This window comes from Centroberyx gerrardi, chromosome 24 (genome assembly GCF_048128805.1).
Source record: "Centroberyx gerrardi isolate f3 chromosome 24, fCenGer3.hap1.cur.20231027, whole genome shotgun sequence".
NCBI lineage: Eukaryota > Metazoa > Chordata > Actinopteri > Beryciformes > Berycidae > Centroberyx > Centroberyx gerrardi.
Genome location: NC_136020.1, coordinates 14,430,594 through 14,447,353, shown reverse-complemented (window position 1 = coordinate 14,447,353; position 16,760 = coordinate 14,430,594). Strand labels below are relative to the sequence as shown.

At 41.1% G+C, this 16,760-nt stretch overlaps 2 protein-coding genes across 2 annotated transcripts; one reads left to right on the top strand and one right to left on the bottom strand.

Moving 5' to 3' along the window:
- The first annotated feature begins 2,773 nt into the window (after positions 1 to 2,773).
- On the top strand, positions 2,774 to 9,948 carry LOC139923726 (aldo-keto reductase family 1 member B1-like). The gene is made up of 10 exons (XM_071914559.2): positions 2,774 to 2,906; positions 3,723 to 3,890; positions 4,273 to 4,389; positions 4,979 to 5,056; positions 5,355 to 5,477; positions 6,440 to 6,546; positions 7,148 to 7,229; positions 7,552 to 7,635; positions 7,748 to 7,830; positions 8,085 to 9,948. The coding sequence occupies exons 1-10, from the start codon at positions 2,841 to 2,843 to the stop codon at positions 8,125 to 8,127; spliced, it is 951 nt and encodes a 316-aa protein (XP_071770660.1). The 5' UTR covers positions 2,774 to 2,840; the 3' UTR covers positions 8,128 to 9,948.
- A 1,550-nt stretch (positions 9,949 to 11,498) lies between these two features.
- On the bottom strand, positions 11,499 to 16,284 carry LOC139923725 (aldo-keto reductase family 1 member B1-like). The gene is made up of 10 exons (XM_071914558.2): positions 16,157 to 16,284; positions 15,520 to 15,687; positions 14,610 to 14,726; positions 14,239 to 14,316; positions 13,853 to 13,975; positions 13,630 to 13,736; positions 13,430 to 13,511; positions 12,905 to 12,988; positions 11,933 to 12,015; positions 11,499 to 11,761 (listed from the first exon to the last, which is right to left on the bottom strand). The coding sequence occupies exons 1-10, from the start codon at positions 16,220 to 16,222 to the stop codon at positions 11,719 to 11,721; spliced, it is 951 nt and encodes a 316-aa protein (XP_071770659.1). The 5' UTR covers positions 16,223 to 16,284; the 3' UTR covers positions 11,499 to 11,718.
- Positions 16,285 to 16,760: the final 476 nt, after the last annotated feature.

The window sequence follows — 16,760 nt, the reverse complement described above, 5'->3', positions numbered from 1 at the left end:
ACACAGCTCTGAAACAATCTGAACTGTGTCACATGTGGGCAAAAAAAATCTGATTTGGACCACTTCCACCTGTAGTGTGAACATAGCCTATGTATACATTTATGAACCTTATCTCCCTCTCTTCAAATTCTTTGAGCAACACACTCTGGAAGCTCATCCATGGCTTAACTGTACACTCTTTGTCCAAAAGTTTCCTTGAGAGGCGCTTGGTTTTACTCGGGGCCTCTGTTGTACCTTCAAATACCTGGTCGTCTCTCTTTCCCTTTATTCTAATCGATGCACTCGGTTCGGTGGAACGGTGTCAGCCCGCAGTCGCAAAATAACAGCGTAGGAAATGAAAACGTTCCCCCCTCTTTTAGATGGCAATTGTATGTGGCCGTCTCCTCGTCTGGTTTACCTGTGGGCCTTTGATCATGACAGAGCATGCGATGGTGTTTGATTCCTGGGGTACTTTGACAGTTGGCAGGCTGGCAAAAGGCCCTCCGATGTCTGAAGTTAGATCAGAGGAGACGGGGCCTGAAAAGCAGACGTCCAGCTGGGAGAAGATCAGAAGAGACACAAACTTTCGCGAGAGCCATTGTGAGGTACACAGTGGCGGCTGGCTCCCATAACTTTTCCCTTTGTGTGTTTTTTATATCGCTCTTTTTTTCCCTCTCTTATCTTTCGCTCAGAATGTTGAATGGCTCAGTTAAAGGTCTGTGAGGTTTTATCTGATTTTGACAAAAGACACCTTGTTTTTTCCCTCTTCCGGCTGTCTCTTGGGGTTTGCCATTTCTGAATAGGCTGGTCTGTGTGTGCACATTCAAACTGGTGCTCATCATAATGAAAATATATCACCTTTACAGTATATACCCAGCATAATGCTATGATGACGTCAGATTTTTACTAAACACAGCCCTTTCCAACACAAATTTGGCTCTCTTGACAACATAACCTCCTATAATTGATTTAATACCATTACAGGCTATGCAGGACAGGGAAAACAGTATTGGCTTGTTTCAATAAGATTAAAGTATCTATTGATAATGTTAAATCCAAGACTGGATATGTACATTATGGGGTTATTTGAGAATATTATCTGGTGAGCAGAACAGTACTGATTACTAGATATGATTATGGTAATCATTGTAATTACCTGCACTGATTAGCAAATATAGGAACACATTTATTTGAATGAAAATAAATGTGGATTTTACTTTTGTGCTTCAGCCGGGTGGTTTGAAGACACCCTGGCCTGTTTGGTCGATGTGGTAATAGTTCCCTCTAGTGGTGCAGTGATAGGATGAGCAAAAAGATTAGGAAATTGGAAAGGGCAGAAATTGCAAAGGGTGAGTGCACTTTGGTCCAATGGTTCCCAACGTCTGGTCCGGGAGCCCTCAGGGGTCCTTGAGGGGGTTTTAGGGGTCCCCAGCAGTCTGTCAATGCTTCACCTTGAACTTGAGTGCAGACAGGTTTATCTAGAAAGTCTATCCGCAGTCATGTCTGGGCCTATATTTCATCACTCTGCCTGTTCCTGACTCTTCTCCCCAGTGGTGGAATGATCTTCCCACCTCAGTCAGAACTGCAGTCACTCTCCATTTTCCATCGCAGACTGAAAACCCGTCTCTTCAGACCCCTAACACTAGTCGGGGTCGGTATCCTGCCTCCCTTTACCCTCTATACTGTAGGTTCCCCTTCCCCGAGACAGGGTTTGTATCCCACATACACACACACGCACACACACGCACACACACACACACACACACACACACACACACACACACACACACTTGTTAGGCACGTAGTTGTTGTTATGTTATTAGATTATTACACTTATACTTGTTTATCGACTTGGTAGGAGCGATTTACCTTACTTTTCTTGTTTAATGTGTGTGTGTGTGTGTGTGTGTGAGGGGGGGGGGGGTTGGGGATTTAAATCAAATCATCCGCCCTGATATTATCAAGTTCAAATTCAAGTTTGTTATAGCCCATGCATCACATGCATGTCTCAAATGACTTTACTGAGAATGGGCCTAACTAGATCTAACTGATTGACAATCAACCATAGAGCAGAATGATATAAGACAAACATCAGGAAAAGCACAAGACACACAAAAGCAATAACTGTAATTCATTTGTATTTATTGCATTGTATTTATTGTACTGTATTGCATTTATTTTTTGCTATTCTATGGTGGCCAATAGAAAATGAAAGATACTTTTTTGTTGTTGAAATTATTATTCTTATAATATTACTGTGGACATGTGCTCATTAAAATTCAGACTTACCCAAAACTTCTAAAAAATGTATTTCATTATTTCATTATTTTTTTTTGCAGGAAGTGAGTTTTGGAACCTGGAAGATTTTCTGTCGGAGGACCCAGACCCTCCGGCATATTTGCCCCCCATGTTGAATACATAGTTACGGCCTTGCTCTGAATTATCTGGCTTCTTACCCTGTTTATGCTTGAAAGATTTCCACTTTATTTATTTTACCGCAAGTGGCTCTTGTAAGTCGCTGGATAGGAGCGTCTGCTAAATGCCTATGTTGTAATTATAAATTTTAAAATGCACTATGGAGTTTGTGATTAGAAGGAACGGTCTGTGAAGCAATTAAAGTGACATTAGATGGAAAGGAGAGACGATGCCTAAAATAGTGTGACAGAAGTGTGTCGCTCTTGTCCAAGTTGTGGCCTCAGCTCGCCTAAATAGAATAGGAAGGCATCAACAATCGATCGACGATGCGATGTATACTCAGTTTGCGCCGTGCTCTGCATTTAGATGCTGTCTCTCACTCTCTTTCTCTCTCTCTCTCTGCGCCTGTTACAACACGTTTGAGGGTCTACTCGTTCTTCAGAGCAATGGCAACATCAGTGAAATTGAACACCGGTGCACAAATGCCCATTGTGGGGCTGGGGACATGGAAGGTGCGTCAATTTTCTTCAAACTGTCAACTAATCTCTTGGAGAAGCTAAGTAAGCTTGCTAGCGTGACGAGCATGGCTGGAGATTGCCAGACAGATGAGTTGCAAACTACTTTTGAACTAGCAAATTGATAGGCTATATAGCAACGTAAATTTGCATGTTATCTTAAATCTAACTATAATGGAGATTTATGTCACCTTGGGCCACAACAAGCACCAACACGTACCATGGCTAATGCGCACGAAAAGAACAAGTTTCCAGAAAGAAGACTGCCGTATGAATAACGTTAAACTGTACTGTACTTTTCAATGCAGTCAGGCTTGCTCCTATAGTATCCACATAACATAAGTCACACTCCCCGCAGTCAAGTCATCATTATGTAACCTAACTATAATACCGTCCTTGTTGCAGCCCAGGAGCATGTTGTATGTTCATAATCCAAATTACAGGCAGTTTTTCTTTATTTGTAGAGAGCAGGGGCATCCATAGATAGACAGACAGACAGACAGATACAGGAAATTTACATGGAAACATTAACAGTCATGCAGGATATTGGCATTCGTTTCACAGCTTGTATGGAAAACATTAAAGAGCAGTGATACAGGACATTAGCATTTGTTTAACAACTTGAATGTGGAGAAAACACACTGAAGAACATGAATACAAAACATTGAGAGTTCACAGCACACAGATATGTAGACGGCTATACAGACAAATTTTCCAAAAGTAGTCCAAGATGTTATTGGGGTAGTTTGTTGAGTAGAGCACTGTAACTAAATGAACGCAGGAAGATATTAATCCACCATTCCTGTCTATCAGTCTCCCCCTGGTAAGGTGACAGAGGCGGTGAAAGCGGCCATCTCCGCAGGGTACAGGCACATCGACGGGGCGTTTGTCTACCAGAACGAGACAGAAGTGGGCGAGGGCATTCAGACCATGATCAAGGAAGGCGTGGTCAAGAGAGAGGATCTTTTCGTGGTCAGCAAGGTGAGTTGCTGTCCGTATCTCCAACTTCAAGGAACTGATTGAAGCCATCCTCAACATGCCAGGCCTCAAATACAAGTCTGCCCAACAACCAGGTACAGGAAGGGACTTGTTTACCCAAGTAATGTCACCTTAGCTATTGGGCTAAGTACACATGCCCTCATTAACATTACTAGCACAAATAACGCCCTGCTTGACATCACAGTTTACCTAGGCTCCTGGGCACCTCAGCAGTAGTTGTAGAGAGAGGGAACAATGTCACTCATTCACATTACCTGCCCATATTTTCACAGACAGTCTTGTGGAATCGAACCAGCAACTTCCTGATGACAAGTCCCACATGCAGGTGTCTGCTACATTGATGATTTCCTTGTCTTTTCCGTAGCTGTGGTGCACTTTCCATGAGAAGTCCCTGGTGAGGGGAGCCTGTGAGAAGACTCTCAGTGATCTGAAACTGGACTACCTGGACCTCTACCTAGTGCACTGGCCCATGGGTTTCCAGGTAGGCGCACTCTTGTATCCTGTCTTGGCCAGAAAAAAAAAAGTGTCATCTGTATGTCTGAAAATGTATCAAGAGCAGGGATTCTGGTCCAGCTGGGCCAGTGACCTATTGCATCAATCAGTGTAGCTTTTATTTTTGTAATGGTTTTATATATGGTTTACCTTTATTTTATTAGGTGCTTGGGGTGGAGCGGTTTATCATCGCTGGTAGAGCCTGTCGATGTGTCTGCGAGGATGTACGCACAGGCTTAGACCCAATGAGATGCTAGATGGCATTGAGATTGGACATGCGAGAATGTGTATATTTATTGTTGCTCTAATCCCCAAGCACCTAAAGAGCACTGTTTCATTTTACACCAAGCTTGTATTGTTAAATTCTCTCAGGTATTTGAGTGTCATGTGCTCTTTGTATGTTGTTTTCCTCACCTTTGTTTTGCTATCTGTGTGAAATTTCTTTTTCGCATGCTATCTGCTCTCATGTTGTTTTTGTATGTAGTTTCCAGTTTCAGCCAGGCCTAAGCCTTTATAGTTTCAGTGTTACTGTAATGCAGTGAAAACTTAAGGTCTATTATCCCTGTGTTGTGGTACAGGCTGGCAGTGAGCTCTTTCCTGTGGACAGCACAGGAGAAACGATCACTGACAATACTCACTTTGTGGAGACATGGGAGGTGAGTGAAACGGGAAACTGTGATTCAGACAGGTGAAACTCATTGTGAGGCAAATTTATAGAGCTCAAGACCCAAAATATGGATAAGGAGTGTAAATGGAATCACTTCATGTACAGGCCTATGCTTTATCTAGTTCACTGTTTGTATGACAGAAATCTCGGTCGGCGATTAGTTGAAATACTTTCCGTAACTACTTGAAGTGTTTGTTGTAGTTTGCTAGTCAAACATTTCAAATCTTTGTCTTAAATTCAACCAAGGGTATGGTAAATAAATGGATTCCCATGGTTAATTTTCCTAGGGGATGGAAGAGCTGGTGGATGCAGGTTTGGTCAAAGCTATTGGTATCTCCAACTTCAACAAGGAACAGATTGAAGCCATCCTCAACAAGCCAGGCCTCAAATACAAGCCTGCCAACAACCAGGTACACTAAGGGTCTTGTTTACCCAAGTGATATCCCCTTAGCTATTGGGGTTAGGTACAATGTGGTTAAATCAAGGCTGTTTACCATTCAGAGCACCGGGAAACAAGAAAACAGCCACAGTCATCCATTTAAAGCTTTCTAGAATTGCTCTTAAAGGGCAAGAGGCCATAATGCCATTATCTATCCTGTCCTGGTTTCATTGAAAGTGACAGGCCTGAAAGATAAATGCATGTTTGTTCTTAATGGGTCACAGCAGCCCTTAGGCCAGACCAATTAGCTGTTGTGACCTTTTATTCTTGGCGTTTTCCAGAACCATCTTTCACCAGAAATGTCTTGTGTGTCTGGTACTGTTTTGTATTAAATGATTACATCATTCTCCTCATAGTAGATACTAGTGCTTCCTCCCTCTGACACCACACTGAGCGCACAACACAGTATTTTGTTTTTAAAAACTCAGTCAGTTAACCTTTTAGAATAATCGTTTACAATAAGGCCGAACAAGTAAGCGCCACAGGTTGATGCCTAATACACTACAAAATAGAAATGTACTCTTTTGCCTTTGTTATCCACACTTAACTAATAAAAGCATTTTTTTTTACTGAATTTTCTGTAACCCATATTTATTCTTCCAGGCAGCGGTAGATTTGTGGTTGGAGCACAGCTTGGAAAATTGAAAGTTTTTGTTTAAGATACTTTCCCTACATAAATACAGCTGAAGTGTTCTTGAGCAAGGCACAAAGTTTACAGTTTACAGTGAGTGAGCAGGCAGAGCTTCAGTGTCTTGCTCCAGGGTATTTTGAAAGGACACATGGCTGTTGATGGACACATCTGCTGTAGAAGGAATTTGAACATGTGGCCTTACAATGATGGGACGGTCTCTCAAGCCACTGGTCCACGCTGCCACCCACTGTTGGGATGTTAGGTGCTGTGCAGTGCAGTGAGTTGTGTGTTTGTCCCACTAGGTGGAGTGCCACCCGTATCTGACCCAGGAGAAGCTGATCAGCTACTGCCAGTCTCAGGGCATCTCAGTGACGGCCTACAGCCCGCTGGGCTCCCCCGACAGACCCTGGTCAGTCAGCACCAATCACAGTTACAGCAAAGTACACAATGCAACAAGGCAACAGGAAAGAATGGTGTGACGTTTCAAATGGGCCACGCCTACAAAGTGTGGGACAAGTGCAAAACCCTACTCAATCTATGGGCGAAACAAAAAATCAACATTTTCTGTCGTTTCTTTTTCTGTGTTCTAATCATTTTTATGATATAAGGTGCTGTTAATTGCCCATAACCTATTCATGTCTGTTAAACAACATGATCATAATAATTTAATTATCTGGAAGTCACAAAATGCTAACAAGCTAGCAAACTTCTGTTGGAGAGGAGTCATGTTAGCATTTTGACACTTCAAGAAAAAAACATTTTAATGATCATGCTGTTGTCTGACAACTGTGAAAAGATAACGACAAATTATTTACATCATATACATTTCACATAAATGATTAGATTGTTGATTTATTGTTTTGCTCATAGAAATTGAATTGAATTGAATAGGGTTTCGCACTTGTACCGCATTTTGTAGCCGTGGCCTTTTTGCCGCGCCATCGCCATTCTTATCTACGCCATGTGTGTGAGTCCTGTAAACGGTAGTGGACGATGCGTTTCAATTACAGGGCTAAACCTGAAGACCCCTCACTCCTGGAGGATCCCAACATTAAGGCCATTGCAGAGAAGCACAAGAAAACATCCGCCCAGGTACAGCACTCCCACATGCTCGACCACAATGAAACAAAACTAAAGAAAGCTTAGTCTAGTCTGATTTATATCCATACTAGTTGGCTGAATCGCTTGGGTGGTTAGGGTGACTTGTCGTCGATCTGGCATGACTGGAATATGAGAGTTTAATCTCCCATACACAGTAGTTAGACCAGCCATTTCCTCGGAGATGTAAGCGAGGAAAGTGAGATAACTGTAGTAACATGAGAATAGGATTTGTTTTTGTTTTTGCACCAAGGGTCAGGACCTCTGATCAGTTTCACATGTTACCGCCCTCCCTCCCTCCCTCCCTCCCTGTCAGGTCCTGATCCGCTTCCAGATCCAGAGGAACGTGATCGTGATTCCCAAGTCTGTCACACCTCAGCGCATTCAGGAGAATTTCCAGGTAATCAGCCGTGTGAGAAATTGTTCAAATACTTTCAGGGTTTAGCCCTCGGTCTGCTTTACACACATCGCTTTTGGCTCGTGCACTGGGACTGTTGTTTTCATCCTTGCAGGTGTTTGACTTTGAGCTAACTGAGGAGGAAATGAAGACTATATCGGGGTTCAACAGGAGCTGGAGAGCCTGTCCCATGCAATGGTGAGATCATTTAATGCCAATTGAGTGGATTGATATGTTTGTTGTGCTCCTTTTATATTTTGAAGCACTTTGTAACACTGTTAAGAAGATGCCGCACTATTGTTATAATTGTAGAAAATAAATAGCATTAAATTGTTAACTTTGATAGAAACAATGTTGAATCACAGTTTGGCAAATGTAATTTCAATTCATATGTACTGGCAACATTTTGTGACATGCTTCCATTATTTTCTCTTCTTTTTTTATCTGTATAGGAGCTTGAAGCACAAGGACTATCCTTTCAACGCTGAATTCTAGATCGCCCCCCCTTCCCGCTCTTTAGAGCAGTTTACAGAGATAGTCTAGTGATTCCAAAGTATGGCCTTGTATCTTTTGTTTCTTGTATTGCCTTTTTACACACACTCCCACCAGAGTTACTGCTTAGAACAATATGAGATGCCCAATTTGAGACGCTCGGGGTCAGTTGGTACAACATAGTGTCATTTAGTGTCTGGGTTTTGCACCCGCACAAAGGAGTGTTTGTGTGTTTTTCCTCACATGATCATTTCCTGTTCTGTCGGCCTGCAGACTTGAGTCTCGAATGCTCTATCAGCTTGTTTCTGCATAAGTGAGCTATTGCTTCAGCACTGAAGAATTGAAATGCTTTCCCATTGGATCTTGGTGTGAAGTAAATTCTGCTGTTTGAGTTTGCTGTCAGCTGGCCTTTGAAGTTACTGAGGCACCAAAGTGTGTGCCATGTACAGTACATTGTTACAGATTACATATTTTCCAAGGGTGTTTATCAGTTAATACTGAGAATAAAAGAAGCAACTGAGAAGGAGCAAATTATGTATTTTGTTGCATTTGTAGTATCACATGTTAGAGGAAAGGGAAAACTACCTAAATTAATTGTAGCAAAACCAAGTTGAAATGGTATTTCAGTAGGTCAGAAATATTTTTTTTATGTAGCACAAATGAATACATCAAGTGATGTATTACTCATATACATAAAACACTCCTCAGATTAGGCTAAACTTATTTCATCTCTGTTTGATTTTCAAACTCTGTAATAGTCTATAGTAACTCTGTAATAGTTTGTAACCAGGTTTGTTTTTACCGCTTGGGTGGAGGTATTGGCCTTTTGTTTTTTTGTTTTTTTGTTTTTTTTGCTTTGGGTGGATATAAAGGACAATTTAAAACAAATCCAAGCACTATTATTTCTTTGAAGATGGAGCATCTTCACTCCAAAACCTGCCTCAGGATGACAAAGCACTTCTCTCTATTGGTTCTGATTCATATGTGGCCCACTGTCATGTGTGTTAACCCTGTTGTGAAATTCCTGCTTTCAGTTCCTGTGTGAGCTTTGTTGGGTTTTTTCTGTTCTAGCCTAGAATAAAGGCTTTTTTTTTTTGGTGCAAACAATTTGGTGCAAGTCTTCTATGTAACGAGCGCAAATTCGCAATAGCTGCGACCACGTACACACATGCATACATGCATACACCTTCATCAAAGCGCCTGTTGGCCTGCTTCTGCTTGTCTGACCAAGCAGAGCCCAGTGTTATTATCAACAGATGATGTTTTGAGAAGAGTCAGCATTTGGAAAAATATATAGTGATGTGCAGAAGAAGCATAGTGACAATATACTGTATATGCTGGATTTAGACATGCCCAAAAAGAAAATGGCTCTGATCTGATACAAGATCAACTGGTGTTGGGGTATTGAGATCTTAGTTAAATGCCTTAAAAAGAAAGAAATAAAGTATTTGTAATTTCAACTTCAACAAAACGTGATATTGAGTGACATTGTCTTGCCTTTGGACACATGAAATCAAAATAACAAAATATGACATCTGTAAAGTTTCCCTATACAGCTAGCCCTTTATGTTTAATCAGCTGTCTGTAACAACATGCTGCAGTTTATCATGGTTACTATAGACAAAAGGACGTTTGACAGCGTGTCAACTGCAATGACAGTGGTGGACTTGAAACATGACACATGTCTCCTTAGCGCCATCTGGTGGTTAATTGCTGTGATGATGTCTGTTACCCATCTGAGAGCAGTGTCTCAGTATAACACTTCTCTGCACCTCCTAACAACATTTATTATGTGTTTATATCATTAAACTAATAATAAACGTGTGTAATGTATTGTGTGTTTATTTAATTGACTTCATCTGACCCTTGAAATATGTAGGCCTACTCTTACATTCATTAAAAGCTGTGTAGATTAAATGACAAATATAAGCAAAGAGACATCCTAATGTAAGACTTGATTATTTTCATCATTGGCCTTGGCTACGAATGCTATGGTTGCATTATTAAATGATTTGTTGATATATTTATTGATCAACACTGTGGGCATTATAATAAATTACTTGTATGATATATTGAAAATGAATTGGCTTTAGACCTACTATAACTATCAAATGAAGGACTGAAGTGCTTTAGTCTTTGTATTTGACAGATGTTTGTGTGACGTAACAAAGCTTCCTTTGCAGTGATCACATGGTAATGGTAGAATGAAGCAATTAAGTGTCTGAGATTTTGATTTGACACGTATAAAATATGACAATACTACACTGATCCCATAACTTAAGTGTTTTCACGTAGCTGCCTAGCCAATAGTCTGGTTCTAAGAAATTACATTATGACTTTCTACATGTGTTATACAACAGTTTGTTCTAACCAAACTGTGTGATTGGGCAAGAGCCTTTCCAATAGTCATGCTATTTGTCACAAGATCATGGTTGCCTCATCACTAAAATTACACCCAACTTCTTATACAATCAAATGTCAGAGTTCAAATTAAACCTCATTTCTGATACTAGTCAAATATTTTTTTTTAGGTTGGAGTTATTACACTTTTGCAATAATAATGAAAAACCAAACTAATGCAACATCTTCTCCATTGGTGAGATGGATATGTGTTTCCTCACAAAAGCAAACCTTTGGAGATCTGTTTTATATTTGCACCAGGAAAAAGCAACAGACGCTAACACATTGCAGGCAGTCAAATGAGATAACAAATTATTGTGATGCACAAGAAGCTGCAAAGGGACTATTTTTCTTAAAGTTGACTGTGAATAATATTGAACTCACAGACAATGAGTGAACACTGAGTGAACACAGTTGCTGTAGTGGGAGGTGCATGTCAAATGATTTCAGTGGACTGCTGTGTATGCCATCTTTGTGCCACCTAATGCCACCAATGCCTCAAATGTGTTGCATAATTTTGCAGATGCATTGTGTTTTGCTACAGTACATGTCTTTCTCATGCATTTATTATTATTATGCATTTCTCAAGTTATCATGAACTAAACCAAATGTTAATTTTATGTGATTTTTGCTGGCTTTCTGTGACATTTTTGCGATGGAAACATTTCATCAGCGAATAAGACTTGCCATGAAAGTTGCAAATTTATGACATAATATTATAATCAATAACCACCGAACCACTGCCTCACTCCTCATAATTACATTTGCATGGGGTGTGCAGCACATCTGTGAACCCTATTTGCAATCTGTGTTGCTCTGTGCATATTTCCAATAAACCATAAAATCACCTTTAACCTCATTTAAATCATACACATTGTCATTGTGCATTTATTCTATATAAACTTACATACGACCACTGTAGATATTAGATATAAAACAGGATGTGTCAATATATAACATATATTTGTACACCATTTTTGATACTCAGTACATTTATTGTAACAACAGCAATATAAGAAAATTAGTCAGGCACTAGTGTGATAAGAAAGGTAGTGGTTTTGGAACAAGAAGGCTTTTCACCCATTGCAGACACAATGTGTTGGAATGTTTGTACCATATGAGGCAGTAACATGAATCCATATATCCAGGTTTTCTTCACTTCCAGACCCTCAGAGCATCAAACTGTCTGATGAATCAGTATTCTGCATTCAGTGGGAAATCTTTGTGCTTTGTGCCCCTGTAGTGAACAGAAGAGAATATACTTGAGATGAGGATAATGTCCAGTAACTGGGTCCATAAGCTACAAAATGGAACGGGAAATGAGTGTGATCTGCTCCCGCCTATTATCCCTTTATGTCTCTATCTTCCTTTTTTCACCGCTAACTTCTTCCTCTTCCAGTCTACTCACCAGTCCATGGGGAAACCTCTCCAGTTCCTGTTGAAGCTCAGGATGGTCTTCATGTCTTCTTCACTCAACTCAAAGTCAAACACCTGAGAGAAAGAGAGACAGAAGGGCTGAGGCAGTCAAGAACCTGAGGTGAGGTGACACTGACAAAATTAAACAAATTAAACCTAATATTTGCCTTTGATTGAAATGGATTTATTTCTCCTTCAAGTGTTAAATCCCCTGCTGACTCAACTTAAGAGACCCTGTTTTTGCCCTAGACAACAATACCAAGATCTGAAATTTCTTAGACTTTTATAAATTTTTACCTATTTTATTACCTCCGCCAACAGAGTTGGACGGGGGTTATGTTTTCGCCCCATTACGTCTGTTTGTCTGTTTGACTGTTTGACTGTTAGCAGGATAACTCCAAAAGTTATGAACGGATTTGCATGAAACCTTGTGGAAAGTTTGGTCATGGGGCAAGGATGAACTGATTAACTTCTCACACTGATTGGCCACAGGGGGGTGTGGCAGTGGGCGTGGCTTCTCATAAAAAGGAATGTAACTTCCAAACAGATACCATGAACCATGAAACTTTGTGGAAAGGTGGTGAACTGCTGCCTTCCTTGTGCATGCACCATCTGAAACTGCTGGTCTAGAAGTGCTGCTCGTTTGAAAATGTGGCACATTTATATTTAAGTTAGTGTAAGTTTAATGTACTTTCTTTGCCCAAAAAATAGAGATTTGTACACTAGAACTGGTACTCATTTGAAAATGTGGCACATTTAAAAGTTGAAGTTTCATGCACTTTCTTTGCCAAATATACAGTTCAGAAAGAATTAACAAAAGTTTACTTTGGTCAACTATCCTATATCTTGACAATTGCTGGGTACCATCTTTCTAGTTTGTTGCTTGATTACTTTTCCAGAATATTGCATGGAATATTTTGGACAAAAATGGTCAGCTTCCCCATTTGACTAAAGATTGCATTACCTGGAAATTCTCCTTGATCCGATGGGGCGTTGCAGACTTGGGAATGACAATCACATTCCTCTGGACATGGAACCGGATAAGAACCTGGAGGGAAAACATCATTTCGTAAGTGTCTGACCCTTCTGGTGAATTGTTTATGCACTGCTAATCCACAGAGGAGGGACACATTCCACAGGACAAAGCTCAGCCCTCACAAAACTTCATCCATGTGACGGTTTCATAAATAAGCTTGGACTTGTCTCGTGAAACCATCATTCAAAGCGTCTTCCTTGAAATATCTGCATGTGTACACTTTGTGATGGTTGCCATACAATGCTGTACTGTGTTTTTTTCCCATGGTTCGATTTTTCCACGCATTTATTGATCCATCATGTCAAACAAAGCATTAAATGCAACCTTCTCCCTGGTGACTTCTGCTTCTCAGCTTTTGAACTGGAGCACTAAACTATTTCAGACAGAGCACTTTTGAGAATGGTAATTGTGATGTTCTCAGATGGGTGGTGCGTGGACATTTTATTTCCCTACCTGTGCTGGAGTCTTCTTGTGCTTATTGGCGACGGCCTTGATCTTGGGGTCCTCAAGCAGAGCTGGTTCGTCGGGTTTAGCCCTTTCGGAAATAAGATAAGTCAGGAATCGAATAGAATAGATACCCCAAAACACAGCCCCTGTTTATTCCCTATTGCTTCTAGTTGTGTATCTCTTTGATGTGTGACGCTGTCTCTCACCAGGGTCTGTTGGGCGAGCCCAGGGGGCTGTAGGCCGTCACTGAGATGTCCTGAGAGTGACAGTAGTTGATCAGCTTCTCCTGGGTCAGATACGGGTGGCACTCAATCTGGGTAGGGTTTAATCAGTGCATTGTTACATATCCTGATGCACACACGATTAAGTTGCTTCTTGCCCTGTTTCACAGTAATGGCAACGCTGTGTAAGGGTAGTCTTGTTGTGTACCTGGTTGGTGGCAGGCTTGTATTTGAGGCCTGGCTTGTTGAGGATGGCTTCAATCTGCTCCTTGTTGAAGTTGGAGACACCGATGGCCTTGACCAACCCAGCGTCTACAAGCTCTTCCATAGCCTTGACACACATTGCAACACTGGCATTAGTGGTGTATGTTGCTATAAAAAGGTATTGGTTCCTTGATATGACATTATATGTTATTACTGCCCTAGTTCTGCAACCTATTCATCTATCCATCTATACTTGCATTCAGACGGCCAGCAAGTCACTCATACACTCAGTTATTAACTTGTAATCAAACATTATGTTAACGGTAGGTTGTTTGCTCTTTATGGGTTTTAAGTTTGTACTGCTATTTTGCACTCAGTCACTTTAATTACCTCCCAAGTGTCCAAGAAGTTGCTGCCATCAGAAATGACCTGATTATCCTCATCTTGAGGAAAAAGGTTGTCTCCAGGCTGCAGAGGGGGAGAAAAAACACAAATGTCAGAGCATGAAGTTAGATAGAATGGTATATTGTTGTTTCTGATAACAAGACTTTAGGAAACCCTATATGTGTTTGCAATGTAAACATTTTTGCTTTACTGTCCCAGTAGAGATGGAGATCATAGAGGAAATGTTCAGTATAGAAATGCGGTACTCTGGATTCAAGTGAGCCAGAAGGGCCACAAGATGTCGCTGTTGCACAATACTCAGTTTTCTCCGACAGATTGAATAGACATTTTTCTCTGGCCAGGACAGGTATGCCAACCTGGAATCCCATAGGGAAGTGGACCAGGTAGAGGTCCAGGTAGTCCAGCTTCAGATCACTGAGAGTCTTCTCACAGGCTCCCCTCACCAGAGACCGAAGGTGGAAGGTGCACCACAACTATGAAGAACAAACAGGGATTTTAACAATGTCAGGATAATGTAGGCGTGATCTAGGTGAGTATAGATCTAATCAGTATTGTAGAGTGGAGTATAGTTCTGGACGGATGAATTTACTATTGATTCTTCCAGAGGTGTCATTGGCCTTATTCAGTGAAACATTATTGTGCTATGGTATAACCACAATAACATACTATATAATATAATGATAAATATGATATAATGATATGACATCTCCAATCATAGGTGCTCGCCCAAAATAGTACAAAGGATGCTTATATCAGCTTGTGTGTGCTGATTAATTTCATCAAGAAACATATTGAGGGAGCAAAATGTGAATGTGAAATGAGAAAAGAACCTGACTAACAATGGTTTAACTTTGCAGTCTTGGCCCACAACATTTCCTCTCACAGGTTACATTGTCCGTTTTTTCAGAAACTGTGTTATATAACCATGTGACCCCCCCCTCCTCACTGAGAGAGCAGCAGGCCAGGACCAAGAACAAATGGAGAAAGTACTGATTCAAAGAATTCTGTCGTTGGGCTGCTGCTGTATGTCTGAGGCTTTAGGAGAACACACACACACACACACACACACACACACACACAGCATAATGTGAGAGTGTTAGGGAATCTTCTGGAAAGCACAGAACAGTATTGGCATATCATCACATGCAGAAAGAAAATGACGTGCTCTTATCACGCTTGCTAATTAGCTAGCTCTTGTGATTGTTAAGTCAGTCTTTTCCCCTGTGGTGAAACCCATGGCAACCTCCAATCACTTTGGCCACAGACCTTACTGACGATGAAGAGTTCCTCCCTCTTCGCCACTCCTTGGTCAATCATGGCACGAATCCCAGCCCCGACTTCCTCCTCATTCTCGTACACATAGGCACCATCAATGAGCCTGTAGCCGGCAGCGATGGCCGTCTTAACGGCCTCTGCAACCTGTCCTGGATCTGCCTAGGAGGAGGGAGGGGATTCAAAGCAAGGAAATTACACAGATAAGTATCACCGCAATCACATGTAAACAGTGGCTGTGATTAATGTCTGTTCTGGCTTTGTATAAGTGAATGACCACTTTCTGTGTCAGCAACATGACTACCACTTTAAGTAAAACAAATCTGTTCAAGCAGAGGTTTCTGTACAATAATCTCTGTTACAGTTTTTACTATTCCCTTGAAGAGCATCAGACCATGTTGGGGTCAAACAGTTTAATAAACCGGTTTGTTGTGCAATCACTTTAAAAGCCTCGCTGTTAAGAGCATAGCTGTTACCTCTGAACCTAGTTCATACATTCAGCCTCTTGGTGATGACTTAATAACATGTTATGCATGACAAACAATACAGATAATACAACACAGAACCACAGAAATGTAAGACTTGTTGAAAGAAGATGAATAGAGGTTAACAATAAAACATCCAACCTTACCTTCCATGTTCCTAGACCCACAGCGGGCATCTTTGCTCCAGTGTTGAGTGTAATTGTGGGTGTCATGATGGTGATCTGCTGTTTCAGTCCTCAGTGTAACAGGGTCAGTGTGTTCTGTTCTGTTCAAGCGGCCTCTGCATGCATCCAGTGAGGAAGGCTCTCATAAGCTCATGGCTTTAAAGGAGACCGAGCAGAGGGAGAGAGGCGGAGGTTGTATCACAGGGGGCGGGACGAGCATCTGTGTTTGATTAGTCATGTCTGCCTCTCCCACCCCAGGCTCCAGAGCAGCAGCAGTGACAGGGGTCAGAGAGAGGGGAGGGGCTAGAGAGGAATGAATCAGCATAGTCTGTGGAATTGTACTGTACTGTAAAGGGTGTTGCCTTTGACATGAGTAAATAACTGCTTTTGATGTTTTGAAGAATTCACTCAAGGTTTAAAAAAGCAAAGATATTAGGTTGCAGGAGCCTGCTTTCTTGTATGTATGAGGAAATTCATTTTTTGATTTGTTGTGGGTTATGGTGTTGATGCGGGCAAAATATATTATTACATTACAACAATGTTCTGCTTTTTGTCTGGTGGTGTTTTTTGTTCTGCTTTTGACAAA